Source organism: Pan paniscus, chromosome 23, assembly GCF_029289425.2.
Source record: "Pan paniscus chromosome 23, NHGRI_mPanPan1-v2.0_pri, whole genome shotgun sequence".
NCBI lineage: Eukaryota > Metazoa > Chordata > Mammalia > Primates > Hominidae > Pan > Pan paniscus.
Window position 1 is genome coordinate 46,770,999 of NC_085927.1, and position 26,943 is coordinate 46,797,941.

Consider the following 26,943-nt stretch of genomic DNA (forward strand, 5'->3'; position numbering starts at 1 on the left):
GCTCACTCTGCCTAGAGGCTCCAGAAGAAGACTGGTCTCTCACCACACAGAGGTATGGCCCGGCATCCAGGAGCAGGGCTGAGGGGTGGGGTCAGAGCAGGGGGGAATGTGGGGAGTCCAGGATGAAAAAGGACAGGGGGAGCCTGGGGCACGTCCTGTGGGTAGCTGTGCCCTGGGGACTTGGAGGAGTTAGGGCTTGGCCTCTTGGGATGACCTGAGCCCAGACTCCTAGGGCGGCCAGTGGGTGGGGAGGCAGCCAGGGGTGCCAAGCTGTTTGGGTGTTGTAGGAGAGCTCTGGGGAGGACTCAGCCTCGCTAGCGGGATCTGGTTGGTCCTGGCAGGAAGGACGCCTAGTGGGGTGAAGAGAGCTCAGCCCTGGGAGTCAGGCACCTATAGTCTGTCTTCGCTTTGTCACTAAGATGCTGGTGGTAGTGAGAGCACCCCCTGTCCACCCTGGGCTTCTGTCTCCTCATCTGTGGAATGGGGAGCATGGATAGTCCCTGACATCTTGGTTTAGAAAGAGAGAGAACGCATGCTCGTGTGTTTGCCTGTGTGTGCATTTGTGTGTGTGCCTGTGTGTGTATGTGCATGTGCGGATGTCTGGGGATGCAGGAGTGCAGAGAGACTAAGAGGCAGAGGGTGAAACCTGGAACCTTGCTGCGCTGAGGCCCAGAGCTGGGTGCGGTGTGGCTTGAGAAGCTCACTTTGAACTTGAGAAAGAGCCCAGCACTTTGCCCAGAGACATACCAGGCACTATCCAGCAATCTCTCTCTCTCTCTCTCTCAGTTTCTCTCTCTGTCTGTCTGTCTTTTTAGTTATGACACTCTGCCCTGCTGATTTGGGTTGCTGATTTGGGTTGGGGCCCAGGTGTGTGTGTTCTGTACCCAAGTATGCTGGCTGGGTGGGTGGGTATCTGGGGTGCCTGCTTCAGGGTGCGTGCAGGTGTGTGTACTGGCCCTGAGAATGAAAGGGCAGGTGTTTCACTGGGACCTTGTCAGACAGGTGCTAGTGACAAGCTGCATATGTGCAATTTTTAGTGTTCAAAAACCCTGCTGTTATATTTTTGTACAGCCCAATTCTAATTTTTTTCTATCATCTTTCCTGCTTTGTAATCATTTTATAATGAGTAAACATTTCCTATTAGCTTTTGGTCACTCTTTTTCTCATCCAGCAGTTTTATTTATATTGTTCCAGTATACAGGTATACCAACACCACAGGATAATTCACGAGTTGTATAAGGAATGTGTTTAATGCTAAACAAGCAACTACACAGAAACCTGCCTTCATGAAAATTAGAATAATCTAGAATTATGTAGCACAAGAGACAAAGTCCCCAGCAATTTCTTTTCCCTAGTTCCATAGCTTATTCTTTTCACCACATGTATTCTTCCAGAACATTCTCTAAGCATGATACAAGCATATAGTTTTTCTTTTCCTGTTTGTTTTTTGTTTTGTTTTGTTTTGTTTTTGTGACAGAGTTTTACTCTTGTCGCCCAGGCTGGAATGCAGTGGTGCAATCTCGGCTCACTGCAACCTCCGCCTCCCGGGTTCAGGTGATTCTCCTGCCTCAGCCTCCTGAGTAGCCAGGATTACAGGCATGCGCCACCACACCTGGCTAATTTTTATATTTTTAGTAGAGACAGGGTTTCACCATGTTGGCCAGGCTGGTCTCTAACTCCTGACCTCAGATGATCCGCCTGTCTCAGCCTCCCAAAATGCTGGGATTACAGGCTTGAGCCACTGTGCCAGGCTGGTAGTTTTTCTTTTTACAGAAATGGGATTATTATATATATATATATACCTAATTTTTTCACTTAATATTGTATTTTGGAATATTTCCAAATTTCTACAATAATACATACAGATTTAACTCGTTAAGTAACCCTAAGAAATATGTGGCATTTATTAGGATGGGTACACCACAATTCATCTAATCTCACGTTGATCGACACCTAGATTGTTTCTAATTTTTCCACATCTATGAAAGTGTTTCTGTAGCCTAAATTACTAAATGCAGAATTGCTGTGCAAGAGGTTGTGCATTAGAAATTGTAATAGGTATTGTCAAATCAGCCTCAAAGTAGCTGAGCTAAGCTGACGTCCCCAAGGTAGTGCATAAAGGGGTCAATTTACCTTTAGAGAAATTATCAATCTTCTAATTTTGTCCAATATTATGTATGGAAATTCTCAATGTTGCGTGATTTTTTTCTTTCCCTGATTATGGGTGAAGTTGTACATTTTCTACATGTGGATTGGCCATTTGGATTTCATTTATGATGAACGTGGAGAAATTTTTGTTCCTCTCCTGTTGAATTCTCTTTTACATCTTAACTTTTGGAGTGACTCATATATTACGTGTATTAATAATCCATTTATATATGTTGAAAATATATTCTCCCAGGTTATGACTTACCTTTTTCTTTACCATGTTTAAGATGTCTTATGTCATATAAAAATGTTTTCATTGTTAAGTCAAACCCGTCATTACTTTTTACTTTATGGTTTCTGATTTTGGTGTCTTGTAAACCCTCTAAGATCACAGGTGTCTTGTAAACCTCTTTTTACTTTATGGTTTCTGGTTTGGTGTCTTGTAAACCTCTAAGATTACAGAAAGAGTTTTAATAATTTTACTATTTTGGTTTTGACTTTGAGATTTTTAGCCCACCTAGAATTTAGAGAAGTGAGTAATGTGTAAAGTAACTTTTAAAAATAATTACCATCTAATTGTCTTAACATTGCTAATCATGAGTGTGTGATTTCTCCTCTCTTCAATGATTTGAAGTGCCCCTATTACATCCTAGGCTTCTATACATACTCCATTATTTTCTTTATTGTTTTCTGTTCCATTTGGCTGTCACTACATTCCTTATTATTTTTCTAGCGAATGGAGCAAGTCTCTCATCTCTGGTTTGTTATAATTTAGAATCGGTTTGCCAAGGCCGGGCGCAGTGGCTCATGCCTATAATCCCAGCACTTTGGGAGGCTGAGGCAGGCAGATCCCTTGAAGTCGGAAGTTCAAGACCAGCCTGGCCAACACGGTGAAACCCCATGTCTACTAAAAATACGAAAAATTAGCCGGGCTTGGTGGTGTGCACCTGTAATCCCAGCTACTTGGGAGGCTGAAGTGGGAGAACTGCTTGAACCCAGGAGGCAAAGTTTGCAGTGAGCCGAGATCACGCCACTGCACTCCAGCCTGGGCAACAGAGTGAGACTCCAACTCAAAAATAAAAATAAAAATCAGTTTGCCAAGCCCATTAAATTCCTTTTTGGAATTTTCATGTTGATTGCATTGAATTTAGAGATTATCTGAGGGACATTGACCACTGGAAGTAAAGACAATAGTGAGAGCCTCCTGTGTGAGGCTTTGACAGGAGGACACTAACGTGCCCCCTTGACTCTGTCATCACCTTTGGTTTCTGGCAGACTTTCAGTGATGCCAACGTTTCCTCCACTGCTTCATTTGCCAGGGTTTGTTTGTTCATTTAACCAGAAATGTCTTGTTTATTATTAAATATTTAGGAGTGTCTGTCAAGATCAGCTTGTCCTTTTTTCCCTTTTAATCCGTTCATCTGTTTGTTTGAATCATAAATAGGTTTCTTAAGGGTTCTCCTTCCATGTATGGAGTACCCTCTACTTGGCCATGATGCCTTCTTCTTTTAAAAGTCTTTGTCAGGTTGACCTATGAAATTGATTTTGTCTGGAGTGAATTTGTATTTTGCTTTCCCCCCCCAGTTTTTATCCCTGCCATTCAATTTCTTCATAAGCTTGGGAATGTTTTTCCCTGCCATTCAATTTCTTCATGAGCTTGGGAATGTAATATGTGCATGTTTATTTTGAGTAAGAAGGTATTTGGTTTTTCTCTTCTCTTTTCTCTCTCTTCCTTTCTCTGTCCCTCCCACCCCTTCTCTGACATCCTCCTGTCCCCATGCTTACTCTTCATTCTTAGTGATTTTTAATCTTTACATTTTTAGGGATTTAAAATGTATTGAACTTATATTTTCTGGGTCGGGCACAGTGGCTCACGCCTGTAATCCCAGCACTTTGGGAGGCCAAGGTGGGCAGATCACTTGAGGCCAGCAGTTTGAGACCAACCTGGCCAACATGGTGAAACCCAGCCTCTACTAAAGATACAAAAACTAGCCAGGCGTGGTGGTGCATGCCTGTAGTCCCAGCTACTCGGGAGGCTAAGTCACAAGAGTCGCTTGAACCCCAGAGGCAGAGATTGCAGTGAGCCGAGATCATGCCATTGCACTCTAGCCTGGGTGATGGAGTGAGATTCTGTCTCAAAAAAAAAAAAATAGTATTTTTTTTAAAGAAACCTTATTTGCTACCAGCATTTGGGTTTATTTAGCACATATATGATCTTCCAAAACAAGAGGAGATCTTTAGCAAGTTTTCAGTTCTCTTCCACTCTCCACCCCAGCCTCACAGCAAACTCCCACGTTAAAATCATCTGAGTTTTAGTTCAATATTCTTCTTTAACTTATCTGTAAGTGTTACTGGTTTCTTTACCTCAGTATTTCAGCTTTCTTGGATTTTTTTTTCCTGAAACATAACCTAGAGTAATTTCTTTCAGAAAAGATCTGAAGAATTTTCTTTGTCCTTACATACCCAAAATTTTTTGTGTCCTTTAAATGTCAAAGAAAACTTGGCATTTTGTGATTCTAGGTTTAAGCATAATTTTCCCTTGGTATTTTCAAGACATCTATTTAAAGTTCAGAGTCTCTTATGTGAAATCTTTAGCCAATCTGACCCTTGTTGCATTCAAAGTATCCTATTTGTTTCCTTCTGGAAGCATTTCTGGGATCATCCTCATATTCTTGCAAGAGGAAAAGTTTACCAGTGAGAACTGGGCATGGCTTTATTAAAAGGAATCTTGGGAGTTAACCCTGATCTCTGTCCCCTACTACAAAACCCCATTGTAGTAGCCTCCCCCCTTGAATACAGATTCCTTACTGTCCTTAAAAAATATTTTAAAAAGGAGTCTTGTTCTTTATTGAGTGGCCTCTTGTCTCCTTGAAAGCCCTGTGAAGCTTTCCCCATTTGCTGTTGTATCTGTTTGGCTGCACATGGAAAATCCCTAAGCAACAGTGGCTTAACAACATAGAAGTTTCTTTTTCCCAGCATATAAAAGATGCCCAGAGGTAGCAGTTTCAGGCTAGTATGGTTGCTCCAGAGTGAGAGTGGGAATCCAGCTTCCTCTCTTTCTGTTGCATCATCTTCACATATGGCTTCCATCCTCAAGGTAACCTCATGGTCCAAAATAGCTGCTGAAGCTCCAGCTATCACCTCCAAGTTGCAGGCTGGAAGAAGGAAGAAAGACAGAGGGACAAAAATGAACCCCTCCCACCTAAGTCAACTGCCATTGAGCAGCCTTTTTTGGAAGACATACACAATGTTTCTATTCTCATCTCCTTGGATCACGTTTAGTCACTTGACTGCACCTAGTGGCAACGGAGTATAGGAAGGAAATAGACCTTTTTATTCTGTGTAGCAATAAACTCAGCTAAAACCTTGGCTTCTGCTGCCAGGAGGAAAGGGACACGGTCTTCCACTGTCTTTCAGACTAGGTAGCTGACATTGTCTGCCATACCTGCTCTTAATTCTCTCCACCCCCTGCTTCTGAATGCTGGAATTTTTGAATTTCTTTCCCAAACCTAAAGTTTTCCCTAAGACTTTTCATCTCCTTGACTATTTGCTCTATTTTATATATCTATCTTTTTCATTTGTGGTATCCATTCTGTGGTTTGGCCCACTATTGATTGTTGTTGTTCTTTTTTTGTTTGTTTTTTTGAGACAGAGTCTCAGGCTGGAGTGCCATGGCAACGGTCTCAGCTCACTGCAACCTCCGCCTCCCAGGTTCAAGCAATTCTCCTGCCTCAGCCTCCAGAATAGTTGGGATTACAGACGTGCGCCACCATGGCCAGCTTTTTTTTTTTTTTTTTTTTTTTTTTTTGCTTTTTTAGTAAAGACGGGGTTCTACCATGTTGGCCAGGCTGGTCTCAAACTCCTGACCTCAAGTGATCTGCCCGCCTTGGCCTCCCAAAGTGCTGGGATTACAGGCATGAGCCACTGCGCCCAGGCTTTGATTGATTTTTTTTAAAATTATGGATCTCATATCTTCAAATTCCAAGAACTCTGTTCTTTGCATAGAAGTGTCTTCTTTTAAATGGCTATGATTCTCAAATCTCCCTGAGGATGCTGATTTAGATGTCTTCATGTACTCTTTTATTTTTGCTGTATCTGTGCATGTCTGTAGAAGTGTCTGCTGGGTTAGCATATGTCAGAATAGATGTGTGCTGTTTTGACATTTGGGAAATTGAATCACTATTGGCATAGAGGTCAGGGACAGAGTCTAGAGGCAGCCCACTGCGGGCTCGAATCTCAACCTGTTCCTTACCAACCGTGTGACTGTCGACCAATTACATAACATCCCACCCCTGTTTTCTCATCTACAAAGTGGAGCTTCTAGTGGTAACCTATACATAGATGTATTCATATCCGTAAAACCTTTTGGATAATGCCTGGCTCATGGAAAACACTGCAATATTGGCAGCCACTATCATGAATTCTCTCTGTGTATGTGAGTATTGTTTGTGCTCTTTGATGATATTGATTTGTTTTAACCTTTTACAGTAAAAGACACTAACCTGTCCTCCATAATTCTGGTTGGTATGGTCTATATGTTGAAGTGCACCCAAGTTTATGTTGCAACCTAATCCCCAATGTGAGAATATCTGGAGGTAGTGCCTGTGGCACCCTATAAAATACCCCAGCGAGCTCCCTTGCTTATTCCATGTGAGATTACAGGGAGAAGACTGTGAGGAACAGGCCCTCACCAGATATTGAATCTGCCCGCACCTTGATCTTGAACTTCCCAGCCTCCAGAACTATGAGAAATAAACTTTGTTACTAGTAAGCCACTCCATCTATGGTATGTTGTTACAGTAGCCTAACGGATGAGTACATTGGTGCAAAGATTTTCTGTTTGCACTCCGTCCTTTCCTTTTATGGTTCAGTCAGTTTGACAAATTACATAAGATTTCACTTTTATGTACTTCTGCCAGCCTTTGTCTCTGTGATGTCTCCTATGCTTTTAAGCTTAAAGAGTTCAAAGGCATTCACTCCTCTGGTTTGCAGCTTTCATAGGATGTAACATTTTACATTTAAATTGATAATTAACTTGTTATTTGGGGAATGGTGTGAAATGGGGTTTTAGATAGGCATTTTTATGTTGTTAATCAATGATTTTAGCATTTTTTTAAATTGAATATTTCATCACTTCACATTGATTCCTGATTCCTTCTCAGTCTGGGGTCAAGTAGAGTTTGTTTCCAGCCAGCATGTCCATTGATAGATTCTGTGTGTGTGTATGTGTGTCTGTGCATGTACCTGTATGTGTGTGTGTATGTCTGTGTGTAGATGGTATATGCGAGTGTGTATGTGTGTGTGTGTTGTGCATGTGTGTGTATGTGTGTCTGTGTATGTGTGTGCCTCTGTGTGTGAATTTGTGTGTATGTGTGTGCATGTTTGTGTGTATATGTGTATATATGTGTATATACATGTATGTATCTGTGTTGTTCGTGTGTGTATGTGTGTCTGTTTCTCTGTGTGTGTTTGTGTGTGTGTGCATGTTTGTGTGTGTATATGTGTGTATATTGTATGTATCTGTGTGTGTCTGTGTCTGCCTATGTGTGTGTGTCTGTGTGTGCGTTTGTGTGTATACGTGTGGGTATGTGTGTGCATGTTTTCTGTGTACGTGTATATATGTATGTATCTGTGTGTGTCTGTGAGTGTGTTGTGCATGTGTGTGCCTGTGTGTGTCCGTGTGTTTGTGTGTGTGTGTGTGTTTGCGTGGGCATCTCGAGTGAAGCTTCCAACAATCTAACAGAAGAAAAGGAGCCACACTTGTCTGCTCTGCTCTCTTGGGTACTTCCCAGACCAGTGAAATGAAAGGGAGGAAACCCCCGGCCTCCGAGGAGAAAAGGGAACTGGCAAGCAGAGGGTGGGGGGATGACGGTAAAAGGAGCAGGGGTGGGGAGAGCACAGGCCCTGTGGAAGTGAGGACATGTGTGTGTACATGTGTTCATGTCCAGGGGATGACACTGTGGCATCCAACAGCCGTGGACCAGCAGCCCACGGGGAGCTTAGTAGGAGTCAAATCCTAGGCCCCCGTCTCAGCTGCTCTGCTGTCTAGCGCATTGTGCAGTGGTAGGTGTCAGTGATCCAAGTGGGGACCCAGTCCCTCAGGCCACACAGCGCATGTCCATTGCCTTCATGCCGCAGGAGACTGAGGGGTCATGCCTGAGGGCCACTTCTCTGGGTTGTCCCCACAACACGGGCGGTGTCCCTGGGACACGCGGAAGGGGAGGGGCAGCTCACTGCTGACACCTCCTTCTGCAGGCCTGGAGGAGGCAGAGGCCAGGAGGGAGAGGTCCCAAGAGCCTGTGAAATGGGTCTGGCCTGGCTCCCAGCTGGGCAGGAACACAGGACTTCAGGACACTAAGGACCCTGTCACGCCCATGGCCAGCACCCACCAGTGCTGGTGCCTGCCTGTCCAGAGCTGACCAGGGAGATGGTGCTGGCCCAGGGGCTGCTCTCCATGGCCCTGCTGGCCCTGTGCTGGGAGCGCAGCCTGGCAGGGGCAGAAGGTGAGTCCCGTGGCTCCCACCCACTTCCCTGTCCCTGTCCTCACTGCTGCACCCTGGGGGAGGGCCACAGCCTATCCCCAGGATCCTGCCCGCCAGCCCTCCTCCTGCTCCCCTCCCTCTGTCTCTCCCCCTGGCCTTCCCTGGGCCTCCCCCGCTTCCCTCCTCCTGCACATTCCTGCTCATCCTGTCCTGGAAAGTCCCCCTGAGCGTGTCTGGCTTCCTTGCCCACATTTCTCAGGGCGGCACTCCCGGCCCCCAGGCTCCAGGATGGCTGCTCTGGCTGTTTCCCTGTCCCTCCTTCCCCAGCAGACTCTCTCTGCGCCTCAGTGGTTCCCACCTCCGGGACTTTGCTCCTGCAGGGCCTTGGCTGGGGTTCTCTCCCTGCTTCAGCCGCTAGCACCCTCCTTGTGCCTGAAGCCCGCACTGGGATGCTCCTGGGCTCTTGAGGTGAAACGGCCCCTCCCAAGGGCTCCCAGAGACCTGGCTTCTGTGATAATGCTGGGACCACAGTCCCCTTAACAAATACCAGGCTCCTGAGGATGGGGACTAGAGAGGAGGCGGGAGGGTGCAGGGTAGAACTCTGCCACGCTGCATCCCAGGGCTGAGTGTGTGCCCCCTCCCAGGCTGCACAGTCGGTCCAGGGGCCAGGCCTGTGCTTGATGCATGTCCCGGTCCTGGGGTGGGGGGAGGGACCGTGCCCAGGAACAGCACACTGCAGAGGCCCAGAAAGCGTGCTGAGAACCAACAGAATATCGTGCTTCTGCCAGGAGAGGAGGGTCCGCAACCAGGAGCCCACTCCGGCAGACATGAACACGTGTACATGTGCCTGGCCACCTGGTGCCTCTGCAGGGAGCTGGGAGACCCCTCCCCAGAGCTGGGCATCCCAAAGCAGCTGGGGGTGATGGTGACAAGGGTCCCTGCAGAAAAGAGAGGTGACCGCCTTCTACCCCTCTTGTCAGAAACCATCCCGCTGCAGACCCTGCGCTGCTACAACGACTACACCAGCCACATCACCTGCAGGTGGGCAGACACCCAGGATGCCCAGCGGCTCGTCAACGTGACCCTCATTCGCCGGGTGAATGAGTGAGTGATGCTGGGTGCAGGGGCCACGGGCAGGGGCTACGACGTCCCCTGTGCCTGGCATGGGGTGACAGTGTAGAGAGGGACCTGTCAGGTCAGCCTCGGGGTGGGAGTGGACAGGGGACAGAGGAGGAGGGAGGCCCTGCAAGACCTCCTGCTCCGCCAGGCACCTGCGAGGCCGGGTGCTGCCGTCTGACCTGGGGTTTCTGCGGAGTGCCTCCTACACTGATGTTGTTGGTGACAATGGTGGTGGTGACAATGGTGAAAATCTTCTCTTGTTTCATCACAATTTAACACAATTGCCCCACGTGACCTATCTTAGTTCCTCCTCACTGTGAGGTGGGCAGGGCCAGGCCACGAAGCCCCAGCTGTGCCACTGCCTGCCTGTCCAGAGTAGACCAGGGAGAGATGGCGCTAGCCTGGGAGTTCACAGATGGGAAAACTGAGGCCCTGGAGGTGAGGTGCCAGCCCTGGCCACGGGGTAGACAGTGGCAGAGCAAGCTGTGTGGACGTGTCTGGGAGGGGGCTCCGCGCTCTCCCAGGCCCCCCCTCCGTATGTGGGCTGCCACCTCTCCCACCCAAGCTCTCCTGGGCACGTGCCACAAGGGAAGGGGACCAGAATCGCTCTGGGGTGTTGGCCAGGGCCTAAATCAGCCATAAATTAAATAATTAAAGAGCTGGAACCGGAGAGGCAGATGACAACCCATTGGAGGTCACCCCAGCGTTGGGGGGCGGGGCCGGCTCTGCCACCCCCACCCCTCCACCGCCTTCAGTTCTCCAGGGCGCCTCTGTCGGACCTTCTCCATTCTCCTCAAAGACCATCCTGCCCCTCCTTGTGACCTGCTTCCTGCTGCTCTGACACAACAGGGGACCAGGGAGAAGCTCCCCACCCACCCCACACTCACACTCCCCACCCCCTTTGCCCACCGCCAGGGCCTGGGCCTGGGCCTGGACCAGGGCTCCTGTCTAAGGCCTGAGACACGATGCTGTCTGGTCCTGTTGCTCAGGAACATCACGGCCCCCAAGTCCCCACTCTGCCCTGTGCCACCCACCATGCCCTCTCCCAGGATCTTTCCCAATTGCCTTGCAAACCTGCCCCAACCCCCTCTCAGATGCCCACAGGAATGCAGCGCCTGGGCATCTCCTGACCTGGCAACCCTGCGGCCCCTCTTTCTCTGCTTCCTTTGACAGCAGCATCCCCTAAAGAGTTGTCCACATTCACCACGTCCAGTGTCTTTCCAGCCATTTCCTCCTGGGCCCACTCCCCTAGGATGCTGCCCCCACCAGGCCACCCAAACTGCTCTGGTCCAAGTCAGCAAATGTCCCAGGGAGCAGGATCTCATGGTGGGGCCTCCACCTTCTTCCTACTTGACCAGGGGCAGCCCCTGACAAGGAGGACCACCGCGGCCTCCCTGCAGTTCCTCCTGCACCTGACTCTGCCCACAGCTCACCCAGTGCCCCCAGGGCCCTGCCCACCCTCCTCTTTCTCCTTGTCTGCTGCCTCCTGATGGCGAGACGCCCAGGCGCAGTCCATGGACCTCCTCTCTGCTGTATCCACTCTGCAGAGACCCCCTCAGGCCCCTGGGGCATCTCCCAAAGGTGACCTCAAGCCCACAATTCCCCTAAGCTCCAGCCCTCCAGGCGTACTGGCCTCTCCACCTGTCACTTAGACAACAGGTGTCTCCGACTCCAAACGTCCTCAACCAAAGTCCCGCTCTCACCTGAGCTGCGCTGCTGCCTCTGTCTTCCCCATCTCCCTTTCTAAATAGGAGCTCCTAGTGGCTCAAACTAAACAACAGGGAGGATTTCGTTTTGTTTTTAAGTCTCCTTTGTCACCATTCCTTCCTGACTGCTACATCCCTCCACCAGCAAATGCTGCCAACCTTATCTCAAGCAGAACACGAATCTCACCCACGCCAGCCTGACCACCCTGTTGCACGCCACTTCCTGTCACCTGAATATTCCAGAAGCCTCGTAACTGGGCTCCCTGCTTCCAACATTGCCACATTCCCACCTCAGTCTATTCACAACCGAGGACCCTCAGGAATCCTTTATTTATCAAAATCTACAACACCTCTGCTCATGACTGTTTCCCACTCATTCGCAGTGAGATCCAATCCCATCATGTAGATGGATGGGTCTCCTAGACCTCCCTATCACACGCTCTACTCCCTGTGCACTGGTTTTAGGCCAAGCCACGCAGCACACCAAACTCTGCCTGCCCCAGGGCCTTTGCACATGCTGTTCCCATTTCCTGAAATCCTCACAATTTGCACAGTCCCTCCCTCAATGCCTTTAACATTCTGCCCCCAGGTCACCTCCTTAGAGAAGCCTGCTTGTCCCATATTTCAAATTGCCTCCCTGGCCCAGCCCTTCCTCCCTCCTCACCTGCTTCTTGCTTTATTTTTCCACATGAAGTTCTCTCCACTGCACACGCTACACACTTTGTTCCATGCGGGTCCCCTTCTCCCAGGATGGCAGCTCCGTGGGCAAGATTTTTGTGTGTTTTATCACTGCTGGCCCCTGATTCTGAACAGAGCCAGGCATGTGGTGAGCACTCGAGGAACCTTTCATGAGTCAGTGATACCCATACACCCTGGGCTAAGCCGTGTCCTCTCCCAACAGGGACCTTCTGGAGCCAGTGTCCTGTGACCTCAGTGATGACATGCCCTGGTCAGCCTGCCCCCATCCCCGCTGCGTGCCCAGGAGATGTGTCATTCCCTGCCAGAGTTTTGTCGTCACTGACGTTGACTACTTCTCATTCCAACCAGACAGGCCTCTGGGCACCCGGCTCACCGTCACTCTGACCCAGCATGGTGAGGGGGGGGGCCCTGCCTGGGGCTTGGTTTCCTGTGTGGACAGGGGGGGCACCAGGGGTGGTCCAGGGAGTCTTCAAGGCAGAAGGCTGTGGCTTGGGGTTGGGTGAGGGTTTCTTGAGGGATGAGGGTATGGTCTGGTTACATGGAGACTTCAGAGCAGAGGGACCCCTGACAAAGGCTTCTCCTGTGCCCCTGGCTGCTACCACCTCCCACTAAGCCATGGGCTTCCAGCACTGCAGGCTTGTCTTGAAGAAAACCGTTCTCACCACTCACTTAGAAACCTACCAAGTTAGAAAACTCTGTCCGCTTAGTTGTTTCATCTCATCTCTGAAGCAACCCATTTCCTGGATGTGGCCCTTGAGGCCCAGGAGGTCAGATGCCTCCTCTGAAGTCCCACAGCTGAGCAGTAATGACAGAGATGGGTCAGCCATCCCGGGGGCTTCCTGCATGGTAGACAGGGAGCTTGTCTCCTCCCTGCCCTGGAGGAGGGGCCCCGGTGTGGGCCGAAATCCCACAGTGGCCCATGAAGCCATCTGTGGTCTAGGGTGGGGTAGATGATCATTTTAGGTAGTTAGGTTTTATTTGCCTCTATATTAGAAAGAAATATAACCTGCACTTCGAAGTCCTGGATTCAAGGAAATGGTTGCTTAGAATGAAGCTAAACCTAAAAAGGGACACGTTTTATGAAAGTTTTCGTTGACGTGGCAAAAACCCATGCTGGTGGCAGGCTGGTAGGAGGTAATGCAGGCTGTCATTGGAGTCTCAGAACCACGGCAGGCTTGGTGCTGTTATTGGTGCCTTTGGCTGCTGCTGAAATGGAGACAGAGGGAGGTGACTAGTCCAAGGCCTCTCTACTGCTGCTGGCAGAGCTGAGATCCAGTACAGGATGGTCTGAGCCCCTGGTCCTAACCACCGAGCCACCTGGTGCTCTTTGGCAAGGGTCACACGGAAGGGGCTCTGACCATGGCTTCCTGCCCTTTTTTGCCACAACATCATAAAGCCACTGCCAGAGGAGGGGATCAGTTAGGCCACCAGGAATCCATCAGAAGCAACATTTCCACACATGGGTTTGATGGACACGAGAGTCCCTTCCTTCCCGAATGGAGCTCAGGGGGCCCAGGCTGGAGGGAGGGGAAACACTGTATGCCGTCCACCGTGAGAACTTACTGACAGTGGCGGGTGGGTGCCTCATGCAGGGGGTAAAGGGGGCAGGGCCCCTGGGAGATCAGAACAGGCTTCCCAGAGGGAAGAGCTTTGCAACTCAGATCTGGAGGGAGGGGAAACACTGTATGCTGTCCACCGTGAGAACTTACTGACAGTGGCGGCTGGGTGCCTCATGCAGGGGGTAAAGGGCAGGGCCCCTGGGAGATCAGAACAGGCTTCCCAGAGGGAAGAGCTTTGCAACTCAGATCTGAAGGGTGGACAGGAGGGGAGGGCAGTATGAGCCTCTCTGGCAGGGTAACAGCTGTGCAGAGGCTGGGGGATGAGAAGGGCATGGGCGGCTGGGGAACCTGCTCACCATTGTGACCAGGGAGCATCAGCTTCAAGGGCTGGACAGCAGTGGGAAGAAGCAGGAGACACAGGTAAGGACCTGTCCCTGGAGAGGCTTCTGTCTCCTGCAGTCTCAGGTAGAGGGGACCCTCTAGGCATGGAGAGCACTGAGGGGAAATGACATGATCAGATGTAGATGTGAGACTGCTGGGGACAGGGGACTTACAGGGTAGATTGGAGGAGCAGGAGTTGGGAAAGAAGTTGAAATTCAGGATGTGGCCTAAAGCACTCATTCCTAGAAATGATGAGGACACAACTGGCTGGGAGATGGGGACATGAGGACATGCAAATCATAGTTCAGATATACACACAATTCATTCATTCAACCTTCTTTCCTTGAGCGCCTACATAAGCCAACAAAGCAGTCAACAAACCAGCCAGCAACCCTGCCCTTGGAGCTTACAGCCTGGAAACAAGGAAGGTTTCTAGGGCGATGGAGACAACTTAGATATAGGGAGAGAAGTGTGGCCCTTGGCCTCCTGGAGCCTGTGTTGAGTAGCGAGGTAGGGCCCAGCCTAATGCAGATTAGCAATGAATCAAGGATGCTGGGAGGTACTGGGCAGGCGACAGGCATGCATCTGATCTGCTCTGAGTCTCCATGTTTGGAGACCTTGGACATTTTACTTCCTCTATGAGTTTCTCCGTCTGTGAAATGAGCTGGTGGACTAAACCTCTTGAGTTGGCTGAGCAGGTTTCTGATGGGGCTCCCAGTCTGCGCAGTTTGTGGCAGCTTCCGAGAGGGCTCTGCCGGGAAGAGCTCCCCCTCCCTGACAGCCTTGGGGGCTGGGAGTGCAGTGACCCATGAGGGACGCCTGTCCTGGCTGTGGGTGAGGAGGGGCGGTTCCCCTGCTGTGTGTCTGCCATTCTGGGTTGATGATTCCTGACATGCTCTAGCATGCCATAGCCCATGTCCAGCAGAGAGCACTTACATCCTATGTGTGAGGATGTTTTTGTTTGAAAGCCATCCCTCAGCAAGCAGACACCAGAAACCAGAAATCAGTCACCATGTCTTCATTCCGCATTTTCTTGAACAACCCAGAGTTCCCAGGAGATAGATGCTTGCCTTGTGGCTGCAAGGATTTCATGAGAAGCCCCAAAGTTGCCTACGCGTATTTGTTCATTCATTCACTCATTCACCTTGCCCCATAATTCACTAAGAAGCCGCATCTCAGCCTGGAGATAGCGAAGGGGGTCAGGACCAATCCCACCCACCCCCATCTCCTCACACCTTAGGGGAGGCAGACACAGAAACATAGGAATCCCTCAGCTGTGGTAAGGCCCTGGTGGAGGGAATTCCACTGAGCTATGGCGAAATGAGAGAAGGAATGAGGATTCCGCCTGGAGATGCAGATCCGAGGATGTTCCTAGAGCCGGAGGCATTTGCCCCGGGCATTGACAACAGAAGGGACCCTGGGCAGGAGGAAGGGAGTTTGGACAGCAGAAGAGGGAGGCCTCTGAACCGCAGGCCCCTCTGCTGGCAGGAGCCACCCAGGCCACAGCGTGGGCAGTGGGGAGCCTCAGGACAGAGGAGGCTCCAATGAGTTTCCTCGCCGGCGCTTTTTATGGAGTTCAGGTCACATGCACGTTGCAATCTGCACGGCTTTCCATTGCTTTCATGTTGAAACCCTACAGTTTTGCAGATGAAGGGCTGAGGCTCACAGAGGAAACGGGTCTTGCTCGAGGTCCCTCAGCTGCTGGGGGCAGGGGTGGCCTGGAACCCCCTGTGTCCACACAAAAGGCCATGCAGGCCCTGACTGCCCCCCAGCGGTGCAGCCCTTAGGTGCCCTTCACTTCCTCCCCTCCAGTCCAGCCTCCTGAGCCCAGGGACCTGCAGATCAGCACCGACCAGGACCACTTCCTGCTGACCTGGAGTGTGGCCCTTGGGGGTCCCCAGAGCCACTGGTTATCCCAGGGGGATCTGGAGTTTGAGGTGGTCTACAAGCGGCTTCAGGACTCTTGGGAGGTAGGAACCACGGCCAGCTCTGCCCCAGCCCGAAGGGATGGGCAGCACCCCTCCTCCAGCACCCACTGTCTCCTGACAGGATGCAGCCATCCTCCTCTCCAACACCTCCCAGGCCACCCTGGGGCCAGAGCACCTCATGCCCAGCAGCACCTACGTGGCCCGAGTACGGACCCGCCTGGCCCCAGGCTCTCGGCTCTCAGGACGTCCCAGCAAGTGGAGCCCAGAGGTTTGCTGGGACTCCCAGCCAGGTAATGTTGCCAGAGCCCAGGAAATGCCCCATGGTGGGAGGGCGGGCTCATCAGGAGCTCCTGGCACAGCAGGGTTCCTGGGCTCCACCTGGGGGCTTCCAGGATCTCCTGCTGCCATCTTTCCAGTAGCGTCCCTGGGCCGTCCCACCTCTACTGTGACCACTGACCAGTAGGACTCTGCATCTGTTCACTTTGGGTTTCCAGTTTTCTGCACGTTCTCTGCCAATGGCAATTACAATAATAACAACAATAGTGCTATTAGCAGCTGTGTGTTAATGGAGGCTACAGGATGCTCAGGGCTTACCCACATTTTTCTGTTCAATCCCCAAACACTGAAACTTAGATACTATTTCCATTCTCCCGGGAGGGTGTGCAGGTGCACAGAACTCTCTCTCTCTTGGAGCTGTTGGACACACAGCTGGCAGGTTCAGGCTGAAGTTTCAGTCCTGGTCTTTTGGCCCCAGAGCTCATGACCTCTGTGTGATGAATCACATGGTGGGCACCCACTGAGAGCTATGGGAGGGATGAATGAGGGAGTACATGAGGACCTGTCTCCACCCCAGGGGATGAGGCCCAGCCCCAGAACCTGCAGTGCTTCTTTGACGGGGCCGCTGTGCTCAGCTGCTCCTGGGAGGTGAGGAAGGAGGTGGCCAGCTCAGTCTCCTTTGGCCTATTCTACAAGCCCAGCCCAGATGCAGGGTGAGCGTCTTTTTTCTCCGTCCCCTCCCCTCCTCTTGGCCTTGCTCTCTCCAAGCTTCCTCCTGTCCCTGGGGCCCCAGCAGAAGCCACAGCCCACCCCAAGCTCTCCTCCCTCCCGTGTGCCCTCCCTCTCCCTGCCCTCAGCTCTGCTGTGCTCCTCAGGGAGGAAGAGTGCTCCCCAGTGCTGAGGGAGGGGCTCGGCAGCCTCCACACCAGGCACCACTGCCAGATTCCCGTGCCCGACCCCGCGACCCACGGCCAATACATCGTCTCTGTTCAGCCAAGGAGGACAGAGAAACACATAAAGAGCTCAGTGAACAGTGAGTTTGCTCCTAGCCCGCTGTGGGGATGGTCTGGGACCAGCACACCCTCATTGTGTAACCTGAATCAGTTCAGGGTTCCTCCTGGCCCCGTCTTCATGTTTGTCACTTTCAAAGAGATGCAGTCCAGTGACCAAAAGTGAACAGAGAAGCAATGAAACCACGACGGCAGTGGCCAAATACAGGAGCAGATCTTTTAAACCTCTGATCTCTTGTCCTTTTCTTCTGCTTCCCTCTCCCATCCTGCAGCTCTCCAAATCTCCACTGCTAACCACACCCTCCTGGTCCTGTCACCAAAACCTTCCCTTTCATTCCTCATTGGATTTTCCTCTTTCTGATATCCGAAATTCCCCACCGACTGATATTCTATCTTTAATGTAATTGATCTATGATGTACTTTTCAACTGGAGCCTGTGGTGTGTACGAATAGTGTTGATCCTTGGAGGTTAACATCCCTCGTTTCTGTGATGTAACAAGGACCCCAGTGCAATGGAACCTCTCACGTTGTTTCATGATGACCAAGTTCTTCCATCCAGTCTTTAGCATATGTGAAGGGCAGAGGCCAATTTGTCTTAATTACCTGGGTTTGAATTTACCATTAACTCTCTTGGGATCCTCACTGGAAAAAGGAATTCTGATTGTTCAAATGCACAGGATATATTAAGGGCCTCATATAATGCCTGGCCCATAAGAGACCTCAGCAAATTACGGGCATTCATATTACGTTTATACAGTGAAGGCATCAAGGTTATAAGCATTCTCTTTTTTCTTTTGGGTAGACTGAAGTTCAGAGAGGTTGAGTGGCTTACTTAAAGTTGCACAGCTATTAGTAGGCAGATCAAGATTAGAGTTCAGAACTTCTCACTCCCTGCCCAGTTTCTGCTTTCTTTACCCTTTGCCTCTTTCAACTTGTGGGTCTGCCGGCCAGGTGGGAGGTGCTGTCTGCAAAGGGCTTCCCTTTCTCTTTGGCCACTATCTGGCTGGGGAGAGGCCTCACCTAGATGTTGTTGAAGGCCTGTTACAGCTGCTTTATTGGGGATTTTCTGGCGATGAGAACGTGTGAATGTCCTGGCCTTTAGTCAACTCCCTACACCTCTGAGAATGTCAGACAAGAGAGCCCATCACACTGGTGGGATTGCAATCTTTGCCTCTACCACTGCTTAGCTGCCTTTCCTTAGGGCAAGTTACTTATGGTTCTGTGGCTCAGTTTCCCTATTTGTGAAAAGTGAAGGTTAATAGTACCCACCATATAGGGCTGTTAGAATGGAGTGGAATAATTCATGTAGAATAAGTATGTATAACAGTGGCTAAAACATAGTCAGGCTGGGCGCGGTGGCTCATGCCTGTAATCCCAGCACTTTGGGAGGCCAAGGCATGTGGATCACGTGAGGTCAGGAGCTCAAGACCAGCCTGACCAACATGGTGAAACCCCGTCTCCACTGAAAATACAAAAATTAGCTGGGCTTGGTGGCGGGTGCCTGTAATCCCAGCTACTCGGGAGGCTGAGGCAGGAGAATCACTTGAACCCAGGAGGCAGAGGTTGCAGTTAGCCAAGATCACACCACTGCGCTCCAGCCTGGGCAACACAGTGAGACTCCGTCTTAAAAAAAAAAAAAAATAGCCAGTTGCCTAGAATAGAACCAACCAACAGTGGTTTTATTTTTACTGCAAAAAATAAAAATAGGAGTAGTGCAAGCACTGGGCCACATCACTACAAAACAAGTGTATCTCAGCATCTCCCACGAGAATACCACTCAGGTCAAAACATGATATAGTGAAGTGGGGATGAAAAGGATCCAACCATGGGCAGAACCTGGGGTCTGGTGCCAGTGGAGACAGCCCGTGTCTAGCATGAGACACGGGGAATGTTCCGTTGGAGGGTGGGTGTGATGACTCTCCTGAAAGTTGCCCTCCCTCCAGTCCAGATGGCCCCTCCATCCCTCAACGTGACCAAGGATGGAGACAGCTACAGCCTGCGCTGGGAAACGATGAAAATGCGATACGAACACATAGACCACACATTTGAGATCCAGTACAGGAAAGACACGGCCACGTGGAAGGTGAGGGCCTTTGCCCAGGGAGGGGAGAAACACTGGGGAGGGCGGGAGAGGGGAAAGCAACCAGAGGCGTTCCACCTGCAAGGCATCGGGCCCTTGGCAGGTGACCAGTGAGAAGTAGCCACTGGGACGTGGTGATCACTAGGCTGTGTGGTCAGCAGGTCACTGTCCTGTCTCTTGGTGAAGTAACTGAGGTTCGGAAAAGTGGCGTGGCTTGGCCAACGTGAACAGCTGACCCTGAGTCCCCAGGCAACAGAAGACCCTCTGGGCAGGGAGGGGTTGAAAGGCCACTGGGAAGAAGGTTTTCAAAAGTCATGAAAGTTTGGGGTTATTTCCTCAGAGGAATCTCATCTGGACACACATGGAGGCTCAGACAGAGCTGCTTCTAATGAGTCGGGGGTGCGCCCAGGCCAGGGCTCAGTCCCCTGCCTCCACAGAGCGCAGAACAGAAACCGCAGAACCAACCCTACACCTTCAGTCTAGAAATGGGGCAACTGAGGCTAGGAGGGAGGTGGGCCAGTGGTGGAGCCAGGAGCGGGCCCTGGGGTCCTGAACCCCCATTCTCAGGGTCCAGAGTCCAGTCGGCCTGCACTGCGTTCCTGAAAAGGCCACAATATGGGTGCAGGCTGCCCCAGAAGGGCTGGGAGCTGAGAAGGCTCAAAATAGGGTGGGACAGGTGGCTTCAGGGTTCTGGGCCTCAGTGTTGTCAATGTCAGGGGCTGCACTGACAGGTGGAGTCCCCGGTGCCATCCGAAGTGCTGTCCGTGGGTGGGCCCTCAGGGAGGATCCACGGTGGTGAGAGAGAAGCCGCAGCAGGCCTGGGGTATGGCAGGAGCTAGGAGCCAGCGAAGCCGAGGGTCCAGGTGGGAGGGATTTGCAGCGGCTCCCACGGGCACCGGGCCGGGCCTCACCCTCGGCGCCAACCCACAGGACAGCAAGACCGAGACCCTCCAGAACGCCCACAGCATGGCCCTGCCAGCCCTGGAGCCCTCCACCAGGTACTGGGCCAGGGTGAGGGTCAGGACCTCCCGCACCGGCTACAACGGGATCTGGAGCGAGTGGAGTGAGGCGCGCTCCTGGGACACCGAGTCGGGTAGGTGAAGGCTGGAGTCCAGAGCTTCTGGCCAGGACCAGCTCATAGTTTCTCACTGCCAGAAAATCCCCAATGCAGTGCCGTAGCAGGCCTGCAACAACTTGTAGGTGAGCCGTCTCCCCGATTAGATGGTGGCCAAAGAGAAAGGGAAGGCCTTTGCAGACAGCACCTCCCACCTGGTCATCAGACCCGCAAGTTGAAAGAGGCAAAGGGTAAAGCAGGCAGAAACTGGGCATGGAGTCAGAAGTTCTCCAGCCACTCTTCATGAGACAGCACAGCTGGGCAGAGGATGCCACATCTCTGGGTGGGCACAGAGATGTGGGGCTCCAGACCCCACTCCACTCAGGCCTCCTTCCCTCCCTTGGACCACTAGTCGTTGGAAAGTGACACCTGGTGTTCAGTACAGACTGCAAGTGAGGACTTGAGGGAGCAGAGGAGAGCAGGTCTCATGATCGCTCCTCCTTTAAACTGGGACTTAGGCTTCTGTTAATATGGCCCTTGGTTTCTTAGCTTTTGGGACTACCAAGTTTTTGTGGTTGCTCAGCCCGAGTTTCCTGTTACCATGGAAGCAAGAAAATCTAGAGCCACAGACTGGGTCCTTGGATTGGAAGGTTTTGCTGTGATTCCTTCATCTTCCCACCTCCCTGCACTTGCTGCGTGCACTGACCCCTCACCTTTCACCATAGTGACCACCAGGTGACTCCCGTAGAACAAGACAAGTCCAAGGGGTGGTTTCAGAGAGAGTAGGGATACAGGAGATATTGGGAGCAACCCAAGTCTCCAGCCAGGCTTGGTAGCGGCAGGGGCCCAGGGAGAGGGCCACAACCAGGTAGAAAGGAGGCCGGACCAATGGGCCCAAGAGAGGAGGAAGAGGGGAGTCCTGGAGGAACCTGGCCTGGGAGCTCAGGGCTGGGCAGCAGGAGGGATCAGGGGCCTCTGCAGGGGCCTTTGCTCCTGCTGGTGCCTCTGCCACTATGCCTTTCCCCATTTCCACCTCTAATCCTTCCTATTACTGGAGGCCCAGCTAATATGCCACCTCCTTCAGGAAGTCCCCTGTGATTGCCATGAACAGTGGTTCTTGCCCTCCCTGTAGCACCTCCTGTGCTATAGATCCTGGAAAGGATCTGACCCTCCTGTGTCCTCCCAGCACTTTGAACACTGTGGGGGTTCAGACCAATGCCCTTCCCAGCATGGATCTGGCCTCTCTCCCCTAATCCCCCAAGGCAGTAAGTTCCAGAGCCCTGGGCCTGCACAGAGCGGGGTCTTAGGGAATACTGCACCAACCCCACTCCCTGCCCTGAGGTCGATTTCCCGCCCAGATGCTGACATTCCTCTTTCTCCCCGGCTGCTGGAAGTGCTGCCTATGTGGGTGCTGGCCCTCGTCGTGATCTTCCTCACCATCGCTGTGCTCCTGGCCCTCCGCTTCTGTGGCATCTACGGGTACAGGTGAGGGGACTCTGTGGGGCTGGAGGTGGCAGCCGAGACCCCAGAGGGCACCAGGGAATCCCACCCAGCTCCCTCCAGGCCCTGCTCTGCCGCTCCCTTCCTGGGCCTCAGTTTCCCCTCTGGGCATGAGCATGGGAGCAGCTGGCCCTGAGGTCTCTGATGGCTGTCACCTCCGTGGTGTCTTCCAGGCTGCGCAGAAAGTGGGAGGAGAAGATCCCCAACCCCAGCAAGAGCCACCTGTTCCAGGTAGGAACTGGCTGCGAGGGGCGGAGTGGGAGCTTCTCTGTTCCTGCCTCTCTTGTCTCTGTCCCCACCTCCTCCTTCCCTTCCTGTGGGCTTTGGGTGGTAGGGATGTAGGTGGACTGGGCTTTGGGAGCTTTGGGAGTGGGGCCAGCACTTGGAAATTCATTCCTGGGATTCCCTGGAGTGCCCACACCTGGCCCTGCCTGCCAGAGCTCTGCATGGAGCCCAGTGGAGAGAACTGAGTGTGGGGATGCCTGGGACAGGGTGGGCTCACAGAGGGGGTTCCTGCTACCAGGATGGATGGGGTGTCAGGAGGCAGAAGGGCTCCCCGAGGACAAGATACCTGGGCTGAGCTTTGAGGGTCCCAGTGGTGCCAGGTGGCAAAAGTTGCTCTGGCTCAGGGCATCTTGAGGGTGGAGGCAGAAACCCTTCAGGAAGGGAGCTGAAGGGGTGGGACAGGAGGCTGGGGGCCATGTTGGGAGGCTGAGATGACCATGGGGAAGACACCAGCGTGTGGGTGATGGGAGCGCTATAGTCAGGCAGGCAGGGCCAGCTTTGCCTGTGGAGGGGTCTCTTGGCTGGTGTGGAGGAGAAATGGGGGTGAGCATGGAGACAGGCACTCCAGGTTAGAAAAATCACAGGAAAAGGGCCCTGTCCTCAGGTAGCAGGGACATGGGGGAAGTCCCAGCCCCTCTCTGGGCCTCACTTTGCTGGTGTCAAAAGGCCGTGGCCAGTCCTGAAGAAGTGGAGATTCTTCTCTTGTCTGGGGGCTCCTTGAATCCTCCTGCACCCCCGTCGCCCTCTGCCTTGCCCCCACCTCGGACCTCCTGATGCTCACCGGCCCAAATGTCTGCTCTTGCAGAACGGGAGCGCAGAGCTTTGGCCCCCAGGCAGCATGTCGGCCTTCACCAGCGGGAGTCCCCCACACCAGGGGCCGTGGGGCAGCCGCTTCCCTGAGCTGGAGGGGTGAGTGGGCTCGTGGATCACTCCTGACCTTTGGGGATCATACGGGGGGCTGACTCCATTGTGGAAATCAGGGACTCAAGTGAGGCTGCCTGTGGCTCACTGTGAAGGGATCCAAGGGAGCTGGTTTGCACTAAAGCAGGAGGCACCTGGGGGGGATGTGAGGAAGAACTTCCTCTTTCCAGGTAAGGAAGTGCCAGACAAGGGGAGTGACCGGAAGTGAAAGAGGGAAACAGGTGGCCTTCCCCTCCCTGGCTGCCTCAGAGGCGTCACACTGCAGAGGCCTCGTGGGGTAGCTGGGGCAGACTCCCGGGAACTCAGCGCCTGAGCCGGCAGCTGACCACCAACTCGGCAGGGAGAAGGGGGTGGCATGGTTGATAGAATGATGGAAGGGTTGCCTAGTGCACAGGCTGGGCATGAGCCTGGTGCTGAAGGAGGATGGACTTTAAGGTCAAAAGGGAGAGGGCACCCGCCTTGCAGAGGAAGAACTTGAGCTCAGCATGGAGGATGGAGCTCCTGAGCCACGGAAAGACTGAATCCATGTCCCGTGTCCTTCTCTGGGGCCCCTGCTCCCTCAACCCTGTCCCGTTCACGTTCTCTCTGTGAGATCTGGGGGACATCAGGGCTTCCAGAGAACCATCTCCACCCCACCAAGACCCTTGTGCCTGAGCCGGATCATCTCCCCAGGGTGGTCCCAACTCTTCTGCCCATGTTCTTCCCACAGGGTGTTCCCTGTAGGATTCGGGGACAGCGAGGTGTCACCTCTCACCATAGAGGACCCCAAGCATGTCTGTGATCCACCGTCTGGGTCTGACACGACTCCAGCTGCCTCAGATCTACCCACAGAGCAGCCCCCCAGCCCCCAGCCAGGCCCGCCTGCCGCCTCCCACACACCTGAGAAACAGGCTTCCAGCTTTGACTTCAATGGGCCCTACCTGGGGCCGCCCCACAGCCGCTCCCTGCCTGACATCCTGGGCCAGCCGGAGCCCCCACAGGAGGGTGGGAGCCAGAAGTCCCCACCACCGGGGTCCCTGGAGTACCTGTGTCTGCCTGCTGGGGGGCAGGTGCAACTGGTCCCTCTGGCCCAGGCGTTGGGACCGGGACAGGCCGTGGAAGTGGAGAGGAGGCCGAGCCAGGGGGCTGCAGGGATCCCCTCCCTGGAGTCCGGGGGAGGCCCTGCCCCTCCTGCTCTTGGGCCAAGGGTGGGAGGACAGGACCAAAAGGACAGCCCTGTGGCTATACCCATGAGCTCTGGGGACACTGAGGACCCTGGAGTGGCCTCTGGTTATGTCTCCTCTGCAGACCTGGTATTCACCCCACACTCAGGGGCCTCGTCTGTCTCCCTAGTTCCCTCTCTGGGCCTCCCCTCAGACCAGACCCCCAGCTTATGTCCTGGGCTGGCCAGTGGACCCCCTGGAGCCCCAGGCCCTGTGAAGTCAGGGTTTGAGGGCTATGTGGAGCTCCCTCCAATTGAGGGCCGGTTCCCCAGGTCACCAAGGAACAATCCTGTCCCCCCTGAGGCCAAAAGCCCTGTCCTGAACCCAGGGGAACGCCGGGCAGATGTGTCCCCAACATCTCCACAGCCCGAGGGCCTCCTTGTCCTGCAGCAAGTGGGCGACTATTGCTTCCTCCCCGGCCTGGGGCCCGGCCCTCTCTCGCTCCGGAGTAAACCTTCTTCCCCGGGACCCTGTCCTGAGATCAGGGACCCAGACCAGGCTTTTCAAGTCAAGAAGCCCCCAGGCCAGGCTGTGCCCCAGGTGCCCGTCATTCAGCTCTTCAAAGCCCTGAAGCAGCAGGACTACCTGTCTCTGCCCCCTTGGGAGATCAACAAGCCTGGGGAGGTGTGTTGAGACCCTCAGACCTAGACAGGCAAGGGGATGGAGAGGGCTTGCCTTCCCTCCCGCCTGACCTTCCTCAGTCATTTCTGCAAAGCCAAGGGGCAGCCTCCTGTCAAGGTAGCTAGAGGCCTGGGAAAGGAGATAGCCTTGCTCCAGCCCCCTTGACCTTCAGCAAATCACTTCTCTCCCTGCGCTCACACAGACACACACACACACACGTACATGCACACATTTTTCCTGTCAGGTTAACTTATTTGTAGGTTCTGAATTATTAGAACTTTCTAGATATACTCATTCCATCTCCCCCTCATTTTTTTAATCAGGTTTCCTTGCTTTTGCCATTTTTCTTCCTTCTTTTTTCACTGATTTATTATGAGACTGGGGCTGAGGTCTGAGCTGAGCCTTATCAGACTGAGACGCGGCTGGTTGTGTTGAGGACTTGTGTGGGCTGCCTGTCCCCGGCTGTCGCTGATGCACATGACATGATTCTCATCTGGGTGCAGAGGTGGGAGGCACCAGGTGGGCACCCGTGGGGGTTAGGGCTTGGAAGAGTGGCACAGGACTGGGCACGCTCAGTGAGGCTCAGGGAATTCAGACTAGCCTCGATTGTCACTCCGAGAAATGGGCATGGTATTGGGGGTGGGGGGCGGTGCAAGGGACGCACATGAGAGACTGTTTGGGAGCTTCTGGGGAGCCCTGCTAGTTGTCTCAGTGATGTCTGTGGGACCTCCAGTCCCTTGAGACCCCACGTCATGTAGAGAAGTTAACGGCCCAAGTGGTGGGCAGGCTGATGGGACCTGGGGAACATCAGGAGAGGAGCCCAGAGCCCACGTCTACTGCAGAAAAGTCAGGGGAAACTGCCAAACAAAGGAAAATGCCCCAAAGACATATATGCTTTAGGGCCTTTGGTCCAAATGGCCCCGGGTGGCCACTCTTCCAGATAGACCAGGCAACTCTCTCTCCCACCGGCCACAGATGAGGGGCTGCTGATCTATGCCTGGGCCCGCACCAGGGATTATGGTTCTTTTAAATCTTTGCCTTTCAGATACAGGAAAAATAATGGCATTAAATTGCTTTAATTTGCATTATTTTAGTTATCCAGTTTGCACATATTTTTATAGGTATCTTAGGCATCGATTGGTATTTTTTAACTGGGCCAAGCCCATTAAGGTCTTTCTTCTGTTGGGTGCTATCATTTTCTGATTAAGTCTTTTTGACTATTGACATACAGTCTTTCACAGATGGTGGAGTGTTTTTCCCCCAAATCTGTAGTTTGTCTTATAATGTTGTATATGAGGTTTTATGGTGTATGAATGTGAATGCTGTAATGTCAAACAGATCCCTAGTAAACTCCTTCTTCACTTTAATGTCAGATTTACAAAGATCCTCCCATTGCAAAGCAGTGTTTGTCCTAATTTATATATTGTTTTTCTAGTTCATTTTGTGTTTCCAACTTTTCATGTAAAATTTTAATTATTTTTGAATGTGTGGATGTGAGACGGAGGTGCCTTTTGGTACTGAAATTCTTTTTCCATGTACCTGAAGTGTTACTTTTGTGATACAGGAAATCCTCGTATATATACTTTATCGGTCCCTAGGCTTCCTATTTTGTTACCTTGCTTTCTCTATGGCATCCACCATTTTGATTGTTCTACTTTTATGATATGTTTTCATAAGTGGTTAAGCAAGTGTTCTCGTTACTTTTGCTCTTAAATCCCTATTCATTACAGCAATGTTGGTGGTCAAAGAAAATGATAAACAGCTTGAATGTTCAATGGTCCTGAAATACATAACAACATTTTAGTACATTGTAAAGTAGAATCCTTTGTTCATAATGAACAAGATGAACCAATGTGGATTAGAAAGAAGTCCGAGATATTAATTCCAAAATATCCAGACATTGTTAAAGGGAAAAAATTGCAATAAAATATTTGTAACATAAAACAAAGTGAAACCCTGAATTTGTGTGTGC

At 52.1% G+C, this 26,943-nt stretch overlaps 1 protein-coding gene across 3 annotated transcripts; it reads left to right on the plus strand.

Annotated features, from left to right (window-relative positions):
• Positions 1-26,943, plus strand: CSF2RB (colony stimulating factor 2 receptor subunit beta). 3 transcript variants are annotated; one of them, XM_008975018.6, is made up of 14 exons: positions 1-52; positions 8,404-8,651; positions 9,611-9,734; positions 12,357-12,547; positions 15,907-16,064; positions 16,144-16,312; positions 16,876-17,011; positions 17,174-17,331; positions 19,252-19,391; positions 20,319-20,481; positions 21,801-21,927; positions 22,116-22,173; positions 23,033-23,136; positions 23,858-26,943. In XM_008975018.6, the coding sequence occupies exons 2-14, from the start codon at positions 8,576-8,578 to the stop codon at positions 24,981-24,983; spliced, it is 2,730 nt and encodes a 909-aa protein (XP_008973266.3). In that variant the 5' UTR covers positions 1-52; positions 8,404-8,575; the 3' UTR covers positions 24,984-26,943. The 3 variants fall into 3 exon arrangements, with proteins under 3 accessions (XP_008973266.3, XP_003821586.3, XP_057156976.2); XM_003821538.8 differs by having other exon boundaries at positions 5-52; positions 21,837-21,927; XM_057300993.2 differs by lacking the exon at positions 1-52 and adding an exon at positions 5,194-6,583 and having other exon boundaries at positions 21,837-21,927.

Bases quoted from the DNA above. Each gene is read 5' to 3' on its own strand.
- CSF2RB (XM_008975018.6), top strand. From the start codon at position 8,576: ATGGTGCTGGCCCAGGGGCTGCTCTCCATGGCCCTGCTGGCCCTGTGC. The intron at 9,735-12,356 runs GTGAGTGATGCT...CTCTCCCAACAG, and splicing joins CTCATTCGCCGGGTGAATGA to GGACCTTCTGGAGCCAGTGT. The intron at 12,548-15,906 runs GTGAGGGGGGGG...CCTCCCCTCCAG, and splicing joins CGTCACTCTGACCCAGCATG to TCCAGCCTCCTGAGCCCAGG.